We start from the raw sequence: 14,972 nt of genomic DNA, 5'->3' as shown, positions 1-14,972 counted from the left end.
GCAGATTTATTTTAGGATGTTTGCTGTAACAAAGAAATGGTTTTCTTTAAAGAGACCCAGAGACGAACTAACAGTTTTATACATACCTGGGGCTTCCTCCAGCCCCATCAGCCTGGATCGCTCCCACGCCGCTGTCCTCCGCTGTCTCTGTCTGCCGGTACCGGGTCCCGTCATTTCGGCCAGTCGACGCAAGCGCAATGCGCTCCCTCCGTACTGCGCAGGCGCATGCGGAAAGCGTCCAGCGGAAGTGACGGGACCCGGTACCGGCGATAGAGGCAGCGGAGGACGGCGCCGTAGGAGCGATCCAGGCTGGAGGAAGCCCCAGGTATGTATAAAATCTTTTCCTATTTTTTTTTTTAGTAGCTTCGTCTCTGGCTCCCTTTAAAGGTTAGTATGCTTTTGCTTATCTTTTAGAGCAGAGAGGAAGTTCCGAGTTCAGGTCCGCTTTAACCAGTCCACTAGACCACAGTTCCCCCACCCTGTCCTCAAGGCCCACCAACAGTGCATGTTTTGCAGAAAACCAGAAACATGAACAGGTGAGGTAATTAATGTCTCTGCAGAGCTGTGTGGATTTCCACAAAACATGCACTGTTTGTGGGCCTTGAGGACAGGGTTGGGGAACACTGCACTAGACAGCCACTGCACAGATGGTGAACGGTGTAATGAGCAATGTAGTAATATGGGTATACTAGATTTTGAGACAGCTGGAGATGACACAGACCGTAAAGGAGAAGCAGCAATAATTGTAGGGATAGTGGATTGTGGCTGGACACACCAATGTGAGAAGACCCACTAAGAACTGGTGCTTCTCCTAGAGTGGCTTAGCATTGGTGCCTCAAGCCCTAGTCCATCATGTTGGTGAAAGTGAATAGGGTACTAAGTAATTACTCACACAATTTTCTTATCTGATACAGCTATTCCAGACCGTTTTCCTTTTGAAAAAGTCATACAGGTAACCCAGGGATCCCTTCAGAAAACAGACAATCTAATTAACATGTATAAATACATCAGAGGGCAATATAAAAGCTTGACCAATGATCTTTTTAACCCTAGGCTTGTGCAAACGACAAGGGGACATGATCTGCACATAGAAGAAAAAAGTTTTAACTATTTATTTAGGAAAGGGTTCAGTAAGACTGATTAAAATGTGGAATGTATTCCCACATAAAGTAGAAGATGGAAAATTCTATATCTGCATTCAAAGGAGGCTTAGATGCTTTCCTTGAATTTTAAGACATCCATGGCTATAATTACTAGGAATTCACGGTGGTGTTTGTCAGGAACCGGGCCTGCGGCACGCCTGCAGATACGGTTCCCGACTGCGGGTTTGACCAGATCGAGAGGGGAAGCAGCCTTATTCAAGCTAACACAAGGCTGTCTCCCCTCAAAGCACTTCTCACTGCCACCACTAGCTGCTGCTAGACACTTCAATAATTCCCACTCTGCTGTCGAGTGGTCTGCACTCCAGCGTTTTCGTATTTGGGTCAGCTTCGCGCTTAGGCCAAATACGGGAACGCCGCACACACAATACAATCGTACAGTAGCAAGGCACAATCGGGCACTGAACTTGTAACACAAATTACACTGCTGTCTCTTTCTAGGCTATGAGCCGTTAGTACATCAGAAGTCAGGCTTATTGAATAAATATTTAATATTTCAAAAAGTGGAACAGTGCAGACAAGAATATATACAAAGGGATTTACAAAAAACAGAGTAAAAATCACAAAGATATACAAGACAGTTTGCATAAAAATAAAATGGGAATAAAAGTTACCAATACGAGGTCTAACTTCGTCGAGGGAAGACACAAATTTCTGATTCGCTCAGGAGCATCTCTAGCTATGCGCTACCTCCAAGAGAAGATTATTTTAGGCAGCTGGCCCTGCCTTTTATGCTGGGAGATATGCCTTGAGGCTGCAAGCCTGTTTGGAAGGGGAGAAACTAGTTTTAATTAACTTTCCAGACATTTCCCATCTTACCATAGATCTAATTTTCACAGCTACAATTGTATTTTAACACACACATCAAAAGACTTCTGAGTCCGGGCTTCCTGGCTTGATCTGCATCAAAGCACACTGCAGCCAGTCCAGCTGTGAATTCGGGACAATGGCTGGCTAATAGTCTAATTACCCGTTTCCTTGTTATAGGCACTCTAGACTTCCTTACTACAAGTTACCGGTGACAAAAGCAAAATACACATATGAGACAGTAGTTCATAGCAGACCAAAGGTAAGGACATGGCTGGCTATTGGACTAATTAGCCATTTCCTCGCCAGAGGCTAGCAAACCAAATTAGCATTTCCTGCTCCTACTATTCACAAAAGTTCACCTTTAGATGCAAATGTACTATTTCCAGGCGATAACCCCACACATGTGAGGTAGACGAACAAGATGGAGGCTACCTTAGATACTAATCAAAAACGGTACCCATGTTCTGCATTTAACCGTACATATCATCACCACCACATATATCATCACAGTGTTGTTCTCAACTGGCATTTGGAGTCCGGAATATTTTTTTTTCCCTTTTGAGGATAATTGGACTATTCCTTGTAAGGATTTTTCTCTTTTTCTGGATCAACTGGGATAATATGTGAGGGTACAGCTAGTGTTTTTTATTTTCTGGTTGAAATTGATGGATGGATCTCTTTTCAACCCAAATAACTATGTAACAGACAAATGTCAGTAGAGTGGGCATTTCTTCCACATCTAGTCACCTGTCCTAGCTGGGCCTTTCTATCTGCCCAGTGGGCGATGGCTTAGTAGGCATGTTATGAGCTAGAGTTGGATGAAATTCTATGTCTTCTGTAACCCTGTACACGTGTGCGTGTGCTACCCTATGCAGGCTGCAGCAGCTCTCAATACATGGAAAAGCTGATCATAGATTTGATCACCTTACTCTGCCCTTCTCCTCCCTCTGCTACAGAGGTATTGGTAGTAATGGTTGCCTGAAATGATCATTTTTTGTGGGCAGCATAGTGGCGTAGTGGACAGCAATCTCACCTTGCACTGCTGGGCCCCTTGTTTGAATCCCAGCCAGTTTGTATGTTCCTTCCGTTTCTGCATGGGCTTTCACTGGGCACTCCGGTTTCCCCCCACATCCCAGAAACATACAGATAAGTGAATTGGCCTTGCCACCAAGCGTGCCAAAGTGTCCCCAGTCTGGTGAGTCCTACTCTAACCAGGCAAAAATGCTAGTTTTTTTTAGCGTTCTAGTGGGAAAAATTCCAAAAGCCCAAGAGTCAACTAAATGAGAAAAGGAAAATTAAAAACACCTAACTTCTACTAGCTACTGACTGAACTCTGAGCTCCACTCATTTATATGCTTAACTGTGCTAGAGGTGGGTGTGGTGCCCCTGTCACTGTTTTCCTGTTGTGTGCTGCGGCCCCTCAGTATTTATATATCGTATATACTGAATACAAGTCGGCCTTGTGTATAAGTCGACCCCCAAAATTGATCCCCTTAAGCTGGTATTTTTCAAAGTCTCAAGTATAAGTCAGCCTTGGAAAGTTGAAGGCTGCAGGTGGGGACTAGGAGGGGTTACTGGCTCTGCACTCTGGGTCCAGGAGAAGTAATGCCTGCACTTGGGGGAACAGGAGAGGTTAATGGCTGTAGTGCATAAAGAACCCCCGGGTTCAGTGCATGCAGTGTAGCAGAGCTGACATATGCTACCTAATCCACCCATGCACGCTGTGTCCTTTGATCTCCTCTTCGCTCATGCCGGTGAGCATACTATAGTTTCTTTTAAAAAGCCATTTTTTCTTTGAATTTTTAAAAATCGATTTTTTTCAAAAACTACAGGTCCAATTGAAATTTTCTTTTTTTTTCACGGAATCCATGCCATTCGTATCGACGGGTCGTTTGTAAGTCGGGCATTCGTAAGTCGGGGACTACCTGTACTCAGTAAAGTGCTGCAGAAGATGTCAACACTGTATAAAAACCATACTACATAATAATAATTTTCACTATGCAGTGTTACCCTATGCAAAAATCCTGCTCAGCAAATAGTTTTGATCTATGGAGAGGTGTGTGTGTGTGTGGGTGGGGGGGCATGGAACAGCTAACAGCCCCTGTGGCAGGTAAGAATAGCAGCAATCAAGCATGGTTTTCCATCATGCTAAAGCCCCATTGATCAGCTTACGGGCATTGGGGAATTCCACATCTGAAACTAGCTATTTTGAACTATGGGTATTTGCAAACCTAAGTTGCAAGTTTACAGGAGGCGTGAACATTTTATTTTTGTTTTGTTTTTGCTAGGGTTATAATCTTGTTATGCAGTTCCTGAATGTTCTGTGTATAATAAAGCATTTAACCCTTTCCCCCATCCTCCTCAGTGTGTTTTTTTTATATAAAGGTCCTATTTCCCTCTCACTGCCATATCTTGCCTGTAGTAAGGACATGTTCTGCAGTGCTCTTTCGTTTAACTATTTAGAAAATCATGTAGGGGAGAGTGTGGAAAGTGTTTAAATGTCATAGTAGACACTGAGTTGGGAGGAACTGAACTGGAAGATGAAACTCTGCTAAACTGCATTGCTGGCCACAGAGAGTTACCACAATCTTAAAGCAACAAACGAGGACAGGGGCAGATGGGATCAGGTGCTCACCGAGAAAGACTGACTGCTGCAAACCATCTCCTCCCTGACTACCATACATGGTGATGATGGGGCTGGGGAAGGAGTTTGGGCGTCTGACTTGGACTACTGTTTCATCAGACAAGCAATGGTTTTTTTCAGGAAGACTATTTTGCTAATCCACCAAGGCAGGAAACTAATCATACAAAAAATTGTTTATGTGAAATCCACACAAAGAAACCCCACAAGCCCGAAGTAGGAATTTAATATAATACAAGTCACAGTAAAAGACACAAAGATATTAATTCCTTCAAAAATGTTGCCATTTCATTTGATGAGCATAGCTTAACCTACCGTGCGATATTCCCAAGTGTGGCTAAAGCTCAACACACACCATACAATCTTGGTTGTACAGATTTACCAAATCTATGTAGTGTAAGGGCCAACAGATTGAAAATACCTTGAATGATTGATTGGATAAGCTCTTATACTACATGAAAGTGGTAAGATTGAACAACCAAGATTGTATGGTGTGTGTTGAGCCTAAAGGTAACTTACAAGTGCCCAAAGTGGCAATCCCAAGCCACACTGGGAGATGTAAGCAGACAGAGATAAAGCAGGCAGAGAGAGCAACAGAGTGGTATACAACTCTCCTGGAGGGGGGGGGGGGGGGGAGAGTTAGCTATCAGGCTTTAGTCAGAATCCAGCTGCCTTCAGGAACCCACTGGCACTGAGGGCATGTATTAGCAGTTTAGGGAAGAGCTGGAATCCTGAATTTGCAAATGAATTACAGTGGCTTATGTATTATTATAGAATATTCCTAAAGAGAATCTAGAGTTCTAAAGTATACTGGCAGCAAAAGGATTTTACAGGCTAGTAAAAAAAAAAACCAAAGCCTTGATCTGGTGGCTTTATCCCTTGTAACTATTTCCAGTGCTAGAGTTTTAAAGCCTGTCTGGAATGTACTTAAAAACCTGTAACTTCCTAATCTTTCTCCTTCCACTTAGGTAACTCCTTCAGATAAAGTTCTGGAATTTGACCGAGATTTCAGAATTCGTCACTATGCTGGAGATGTAGTGTGAGTATCAGGGCTCTGAAGTCAGGGCTCAGTCGCAATTTAGTAATTTACTTCAACTTTACTGCTCTGTTGGTACATTTGGCTGATCTTATAAAAATCGTACAGGTCAGTGTGACATGGACTGCAATGCAAAGGCAATATGTGACTGTATTCTGCTCATAGTGTGTTTGTATTGCATTTGGGTTTTACTGAGGCAGAGGCCACACAATTAAAAATTGTGCGTATGGTTTGCCAATGTGCAAAAACCTGTTTGCACACATCTAACGAAAGTCAATGGAGAACTGCACTTTTTCCCGAATTTACAGTTTAGCATGCGTGTAGGAAAAGTAGTTCTTGCAGCATAACACAAAGTAGGGACACCAAGAGCCAAATATAGTGTAGTATCTACTGGTAGTTGAAATGAAGTATGATAGAGTAATATGCTATACTCACAAAGCAGGGTTACCTCAAAGGCAACCACTGTATAGGCAGGTGGGGAGATTAGAGCTGACCCCACTCAGGATTAAGAAGTCACTCTCCGTAGATGAGGGAAAAAAAGGTGGTAACACCCCTCCACTAGGGGTAGATTTGATAGCGCAGTATGGATACAGAGGCGCCAAAAGGATATAAGTATCTAAAAAGTTAAAAACATGAGGAGGCAGTGGTGGACTCGTCTCCTCCAAGATAAATTGCCAATGTGTTTGTCAAGTTTATTTACATACTCCGAGGGACAATGCAATGCGTTTCGCAGGTTTGATCCCACTTCATCAGGCAATAACAACGGAACAATGGCATATGTGGTCAGTAGAAGAGCCAGGCACCTTTGTGTCTGCTTCTTGTTCTTGCAGCATAAATTCGCACATCACATGCGAATGTGCATTGACTTTCATTAGCCATTCTGAAAAAAACATTTTGAAAGTTCACATACGAACACGAGTTTTCCACAATAAGTGTAAATCCTGCCTAAACATTGACTAAGTGCCTATGTCCACTGGGTGCCAGGTCCTTTCTGAATGGAGCTCCTGCAAAGCTACAGCTGAATTGCATGGCTATAGATATTTGGATGCATGCTACGGAAAACTGCTGCATGCAAATTGCACTGCATGCAATTTGATGGCAAGCTATATGTCCAATAGCCAGCGTTTCCCATCCGGCTCAAATGCAGGGAAATGCTGCACTTTCTGACTTAGTGGAAACGGGCCCTTAGGCAAGGTTCACATTTATTAAAATTCACATGGGTGTTGCAACTGTGCGAAAATGTGTTCACCGCACAGCAAATGAAAGTCAATATAAAAACACGCGGCGTCTAAAATTCGCGTTTTGGCATTCACATTTTCACATGTGTGAGAAAACGTACTTCTTGCAGCATAAACACATACACCACATGCAAATTTCCATTGACTCATTAACTGTTCCAAAGAAAAAAAAACGCATGCAAAAATTTGCATATGAATGCATATAGGGCTTGATTTACTAAACCATGATAACAGATATCATGGTCGTGCTAGCGTTTTGTGCCCTTATAACGTGCGTAACGTTTTTCACGCGCAATGGCAAGTTTTTGCACGCAAAAACGCATCCGTTCGCGTGTGAAAATTCACGATTGCATGCAAAAAACATTACGCACGTTATAATGAGTGCAAAATGCTAGCGCAACCGTGAAATCAGACAGTTATCACGGTTTAGTGAATCAAGCCCGTAGTGTGAACCCCTTCCTAATAGAACATACTGCATCTGAAAAGAACTGTCACTATCCGCATAAAGATCTGTACACAGGCTAGATAAAAGTCGGCGCGCACAAACGATTCCCATCAAAATGAAACTGCAAGTATAAACTATGTTGTTCACACACACTGATGTTCAAAACGATTCTGTAATTCGAGAACTGCATGCGAAAGTGGCACGACATGCGCACATACTCTGGAACAATGTCATTTGAACAACTTGTACACACCGGCCAACTGCACGATATCTGCCCAATAAGTTATCTGAATTGATTCGCCAGTTTGATTGAGCAGAATACCCAATATCGGTCGCTTGTCGCCATTTAGCTTCATCTTTGACTGCGAAATGGGATAATCTGTTATCCATTTGATGTTTCAAACAACTGTTCTCTAATGTGTGTACACGGCTTTACACTGTTGTCTTACAATCTAGCGTTGCCATTTGATTTTCTGCTATATGTGACCGCTGTTATTCTAGTTTGTATGTGATAACCTATATAGTAACTGTGAATGGTTTTGTTTCTTTATCTTGTTTCTTACAATATGCTTTCCCCTGACAGTTACTCTGTGGTGGGTTTCATTGATAAGAATAAGGATACACTATTCCAAGATTTCAAGAGACTGATGTATAACAGGTGAGACAAATCATGCTGTGTGTATGTGGCTGCGTCCTTCTGTATATTTTAATGGATGACTCTCGAGATCACACAAGAAAGCTTTATGTACACCAGGGGTGTCGAACTCAAATACAAAGTGGGCCGAAATAGAGCTCTAGGACTAAGTCACGGACCAACCTCAATGTCTTGTGCCCCTTCTCCCTCCCTTATACACTTCCCTGGTGTCTAATAGCCCCCCTCCATCCTCTATACAGTTCACTGGTGTCTAATGCGCCCCGTCCCTATACGGTTCCCTGGTGTCTAGTGGTCCTCCCTCTCCTATACAGTTCCCTGGTGTCTAATGGTCCTCCTCCCCCTTCTATACAGTTTCCTGGTGTTTAGTGGGTCCCTCTTTCCCCATAGGGTTCCCTGGTGTCTAGTGGTTCTCCTCACTCATCTATACAGTTCACTAGTGTTTAGTGGTCCTCCCTCCCCTATACAGTTCCCTGGTGTCTAGTGGCCCCCTCCCCTTTAAAGTTCCCTGGAGTCTAGTGGCCCCCTTCCCTCTCCTGTACAGTTCTCTATATATACAGTTCCCTGGTGTCTAGTGCTTTCCCCCTCTCCATATAGATTGATCTCCAATATAGCGTTTCTGGTGGTCTAGAGTGGGCCAAACATAATGCAAAGTGGAGAAACCCCCTGAGGGCCAAATCTGATTGCTCCAAGGGCCAGATTTGGGCCTTGGGCTGGAGTTTGGCATGTATGATGTACACAGTGTACACCTTTACATAGAATGTTTATCTAAATCAGCATAATTATAGGAGTTAGTAGTGGGACTTTGTCCTATTATTTTTCTAACATAGTTTTGGAGATGTGGAAATTGATGGTGATTACTGATTTGAGACTTGGAATGGTTTCTGTGTGCCTTGGAGAGTTGGTGCTAACAAATGGGCATTTGTACACCATTGCTTACAACATGGATTGTCCAGTTTTTGATGTAACTTACATTTTCCTTTGACACTGAAAGGGAGTGGTATTTAGTGGCAATAGCATACCAAAAATAGTAAACCCAGCTGGGTTATTTTTAAATATATCTGGCTATAAATAGCAGAGCAGAGTTGGTAACCGGTTGCTGGTCAGTTTACAGAAATAGCACATTTTTTCTCATGTAAAAGCACAGGTTACATAACTATTCACGTGTTCAATCGCATGAGGAAGGCATACCGGTTAACATTCCAGTGAAACAATGCAAAAAAGATATTTCCTTCAGTGGCGTAGCTACGGAGCTAGCGAGTTTTACATTGGCGACCCCCCCCCCCCCCCCCCCCCAAGCACTCTTTACGTTACACTTGATTCGGTGCAACAAAACCTGCCAAGGTCATCTACAGTATTGGAGGTGCAAGAAGGGGATGGGAAACAGTTTGTTAATGATTACTACCATTCAAAGCATCTATAGAAGTGAAGTGTGCGATGCCAATGTACCAAGTAAAGAGGTGTTACCTCACAAGGGCTTGAAGGTTCCTCAGCATATAGGGTCTAAGTCCCGTTTCAATCCACAGATTCCGGCAGGTTCGTCATTGGAGATTTTCTATAACAATGTGAGAAGAGAGGTGAAAGCACAAATTTACCCAAAAGCAGAGTCCAATCTGTCCTTAGGAGAAAAGGAGTCCTTGAGATGGTTGCAAAATCAGAAAGTAGTAGTAATTAAACCCTCAGATAAGGGTGGCAATATCGTCTTATGGCCAGTTGAAATGTATATTGAGGAGTGTATGAGTCAACTAGAGGACGGAATCACTTATAGAGCCTTGAGATCTGACCCTACGGAATCTTATATGAAAAAATTGAAGTCTATTCTAAGAGTAGCTGTAGAGCAGGGAGTGATGAGTCGCTCCTCTGCCAACAGACTTATCCCTGTAAACCCGAGGAAACCCATCTGGTATTGTATACCTAAAATCCATAAAAGCATGACCTGTCCCCCGGGGAGACCCATATGCTCAGCAATAGGCTCAGTATTTGAGTTTTTGTCACAATTCTTGGATTACATATTACGTCCACTAGTGGAGGCCCTTCCCTCTTTTATACTTGATTCTACACATGTGATTAACAAACTAATGGACTTTGAGTGGAGTGATGACTTGTCACTAGCCAGTATTGATGTGACCTCGCTGTACAGCCGGATCAGTCATAGGGACGGCCTCAGGGCAGTAGAGTTTTTTTTGCCATTATCACAGGAAATCCCAGAGGAAACTGAATTCATACTGTCTGGCCTGGAGACTGTGCTAACGGGCAACTCCTTCCTCTTCGACAGGCCGCTGGTACCATCAGGAGGTTGGCACGGCAATGGGGACCCCTGTGGCCCGACATTTGCCAACCTCTTCATGGGAAGGTGGGAGCTTGATCAGGTATTTTCCGGGAGGGAGGGAGTTGCATCCTTGGTCCGCCTCTGGGCCGGATATATTGATGATATTCTAATCATCTGGGGGGGGAACCCAAGATCAATTCGAACAATGGGTACATCAACTGAACTCTAATGAAGTGAATCTTCAATTGACCACAAAATGGGGAGGCCATTCGCCGGATTTTTTGGATTTAAACATTTCAATTAAGGATCACAGACTTGTCACCACCACATTTAGGAAGGAAAATGCTTGTGATATGGTATTTCATGGTCGCAGTTTTCATCCCAAAAAATTGAAAGAGAGTCTTCCATATAGTCAAATGATACACATGAAAAGGAAAAACATGGAGGAGGAAAAAGGGAAAATGCAAATGTTGGAAGTGTGTAATCGCTTCATGAGAAGGGGATATGATCACAAGGTCCTATGAGCAGCCCTAGCACCAGCAGATAATGTACATAGAAAATCCCACCTACAACCTAGTAGGAAAAAGAAGAGGGAGGGTTTCTTCATGCATTTCACACACTCTCCACTGAGTGAACAAATAGCGGGCTCCATTAGAAGGAACTGGACTTTGTTACGGACTGATCCCTTATTAAAAGATAAATGTAGAGAATTTCCTTGCATTTCATTTAAAGTGAACCTCCAGACTAAAAATCTACTCAGCAGCACTGAAAAGGCTTGGTGTTTCTTTAACAGTTTCACAGCATCAGAACTTTGTTTCTCTTATACAAGCCTCATTTTTAGCTGCACAGAAGAAAACTGCCCGGGCATTTTTCCCCTGATGCTGTGCAAAGCATGATGGGATTTCTGATCTTGTTGTTCTCATTCTGCTGTTTTGGTGCAATTTTTTTTTTTTACATTTGAAGCCTAGCGCACGCAGCTGGGAGGGGTTATCAGGACACAGGGCAGTTGGAACTGTGTCTTATGCTCCCTGTCACCTCCTTTCAACCAAAAAGATGGCTGCCCCCATGACAAAGATGGCAGCCCCCATGAATCACAAACATTTGCCTGTTCTTTTAAAACAGGGTGGGTAAAAATGTATATTACCTCTCTATTCTAATATAACTAATGTAACTTAATGACAGTATGTTTGTTTAGGCTGAAGTTCCCCTTTAAGAGGTGTAGGAATCTTCGAGATCGCCTTGTTAAAAGTGAATTTAGGAAGCGCAGGCTAGAACGTGGCTTAACAAAGCGAGGATGATTGGGAATTACAGATGTGGTACCTGTTCCCACTGTCATCAACTGTGCAATGGCCGTGAATTCTATCATCTTGTAGAATGTTATAAAATCAACAATTTTTTCATTTGCAAAACAGAGATGGTGTTGTACATGGTTCTGTGTCCTTGTAATTACATATACATCGGAAAGACTACCAGACCAATGAGGGAGAGATTCCATGAACATTATAAGTCTATTACTAATGGAAAAGGGGCAAAAAGATTGATAGAACACATTAGAGAATGACATGGGTCAGATCCAGAAGTATTGAGATTTAGGGGAATTGATAAAGTTTTAGAGAATGACAGGGGAGGGATCGATAAGGATATGAAATTGATGCAGATAGAAAGCAGATGGATCATGAGATTAAAGGCTGATGGCCCTATGGGGTTCAATGACTGTATTGACATGGGCATATTTTTATAAAAGTACCATGGGGCACCATGATGGAGGGCTAAGGAGGAGGGCACTTTTGCGCCTACCTTGCCAGACAGAGTACCTGGTACAGCAGTGTCCTTCTTTTTTGAATGTTATTGTAAGTGGCTACCAGTGATATATGAGCACGAAGGGCTGGACTGTGAGATCGGCCTGGTAGTGAGATCCTCTTGAGGTGTCCATTGGGTATTTAGATAATATGCATATGTTCCTGCTTGTTCTATCTTTGTTATTTTCTTGTTTATTGTTTCTTTTCTCTATTCATGATTGTATACAAAGTTAGACCTAGGATGTACTTCCTGTATGGTGATCGGTTTATTCTGATTAGAGTGGGATGGATTGAGGCAATATGTTTTTTGACCACAAGATGTCTCACTCTGTATTGCGGAAAGGATCGTACGCGTATGATAATCACCGTCTGCCCTGGCACGCAGAAATTCACGCAGACTTTTTGATGACGTCGGTGGAACGCGGCATGCGGAAATTGACGCATACTTTTTGATGCCGTCGTTGGAACGCGGAAATGACGTTGCTTATTCACACAGGAAGTGTTTAGAACGGCGCGAACGGCCGAATTGAATACAGGTGAGACACCTGCAAGCAGGTAAACCGATTGGCTGCAATCAGGGAAGGGGGGAGGAGCCATCAGTATATCTTTGGAGAGTGCAATGCGAGGGGGTGACAAGGTCTTGATAAAGCCCCTATTGGGGGGGGGGGGGCGCGAAACGATAATCGACCGTGATCCTCCTGCACCTCCCATTGGCTAAATACACCTTGCTGCAATTGTGTCTGCTGGATGTGATAAGTATTGCTCTGTTTTTTACAACTGCCATGTTTTAAGAAGATTTTTTGAAGTAAAGTTTTTGCAAGTTTTATATGCTACATATATATGCTATATGTATATGCTCCTGGTTCCTTTTTCTCTCTTTGAATACTATGATGTTGCTTATCTTCTACCGGATGTCGCATCACTTTGAAGTTCATGGAGTCTAAAATCAGGCAGTAATATTGGTGTGCACTCACTGTTTGATCTTCTGGTTACTTACCTTTACATGGAATGTTTATCTAAATCAGCAGAATTATAGGAGTTAGTAGTGGGACCATGTCCTATTATTTTTCTAATAAATAGATTGTTTTGGAGATGTGGAAATTGATGGTGATTACTGATTTGAGACTTGGAATGGTTTCTGTGTGCCTTGGAGAGTTGGTGTTAACAAATAGGCATTTGTACACCATTGCTTACAACGTGGATTGTGCAGTTTTTGATGTAACTTACATTTTCCTTTGACACTGAAAGGGAGTGGTATTTAGTGGCAATAGCATACCAAAAATAGTAAACCCAGCTGGTTTATTTTTAAATATATCTGGCTATAAATAGCAGAGCAGAGTTGGTAACCGGTTGCTGGTCAGTTTACAGAAATAGCACATTTTTTTCTCATGTAAAAGCACAGGTTACATAACTATTCAAATGTTCAATAGCATGAGGAAAGCGTACCGGTTTAAATTCCAGTGAAACAATGCAAAAAAGATATTTCCTTCAGTGGCGTAGCTACGGAGCTAGCGAGTTTTACATTGGCGCACCCCCCCCCCCCCCACCCCCAGCACTCTTTACGTAACACTTGATTCAATGCAACAAAACCTGAAAAGGTCATCTACAGTATTGGAGGTGCAAGAAGGGGATGGGGAACAGTGTGTTAATGATTACTACCATTCAAAGCATCTATAGAATTGATTATTACCACCACAGGACCAATAAACCATTTATACGGTGGTTTAGGAAGGGCCCCATGGGGCCCCTCTGGCCCAAGTGCCTCGATGCGGTCGCTACCTCTGCAACCCCTATTGCTACGTCCCTGATTTCTTTATTTAAAGGGCAACTGAAGTGAGAGGGATATGGAGGCTGCCATATTTATTTCCTTTTAAAGTGACATTGAAGTGAGAAAAAACTTATGATATAGTGAATTGTATGTGTAGAACAGATAATTAATAATCACATTAGTAGCAAAGAAAAGTTTCATATTTTTTGAGATATATAGCTGTTTTTCTATGACACTGCATCATTCACTAATATTTACAGTTTACAAATTTATACTCTGTATTTTAATTGATGAAACAGAGCATTGCTCTTTGACTAAATTAGTCGGAGAGCTCAGAGAAGCTGTTTTGCATAGATAACTGAAGTTTCCTAACTCTTCCTGTACTGGGAACAATATGAGATTCATATATGTGCTACTAATGTTCTAATATGCCATTCACACTGCATTCCCAAAAGCCCTCTTGCTTCTACATAATCCTGATCATGCAACACAGCATCTTGAACTGGGTTCTTTGTGTTCAGGGAGGAATTGAAAGTTGCCATACACCTTGGGATGACTTGGTGAATTTGAATTTAAAGGGAACCCATGGTGTGATATATAAAGGCTGATATATTTATTTCCTTTTAAACAATGCACATTGCCTGGCTGTCCTGCTGATCCACTGCCCCTAATACTTCTAGGCATAGACTCTGAACAGTCTTCTTTTGACTTTCTGTAGGAGTAAAATCATTGAGGTCTAATTATATAGAAGTGACATTCTGCTAACAGATCAACAATTCTTTATTCACCGGTCTGTAAAATCATACAGCCTCTTTAAAGTGAACCAGAGACGAAGCACCCTCATGTATTTTACCATATACATCAGTGGGAACATTAGAGAAAACACCCACCCTGCTCTCTGTTTCATTCTTCACTGCTCAGCCTGCCTGTTATCAGCCCTGATAAAATCCCTGACTGAGCATTCAGTCTGGCTTTGCTCAGGAATCATTATAGCTGAGTCATTCTAGCAGAGCCAGAAAGGGGAAGGCTTGGGCTTGAAAAGAAATCAGAGAAGACAGACTCAGCTATAATGATTCCTGAGCAATGCCAGACTGAATGCTCAGTCGGGGATTTTATCAGGGCTGATAACAAGCAGGCTGAGCAGTGAAGAATGA

General features: G+C 42.5%; 1 protein-coding gene across 2 annotated transcripts in view; it reads left to right on the top strand.

Moving 5' to 3' along the window:
* The window catches only part of MYO1D (myosin ID), a 297,886-nt gene that overhangs the window by 227,125 nt on the left and 55,789 nt on the right, over positions 1-14,972 (top strand). For both annotated transcript variants that reach the window (XM_068262768.1, XM_068262767.1), the window contains exons 12-13: positions 5,580-5,650; positions 7,914-7,988. In XM_068262768.1, the coding sequence (XP_068118869.1) occupies positions 5,580-5,650; positions 7,914-7,988 (146 nt within the window). The remainder of the gene's footprint in view (positions 1-5,579; positions 5,651-7,913; positions 7,989-14,972) is intronic.

Source organism: Hyperolius riggenbachi, chromosome 12 (genome assembly GCF_040937935.1).
Source record: "Hyperolius riggenbachi isolate aHypRig1 chromosome 12, aHypRig1.pri, whole genome shotgun sequence".
In the NCBI taxonomy this organism is placed as follows: domain Eukaryota; kingdom Metazoa; phylum Chordata; class Amphibia; order Anura; family Hyperoliidae; genus Hyperolius; species Hyperolius riggenbachi.
This window is presented reverse-complemented; position numbering and strand designations above follow the sequence as displayed.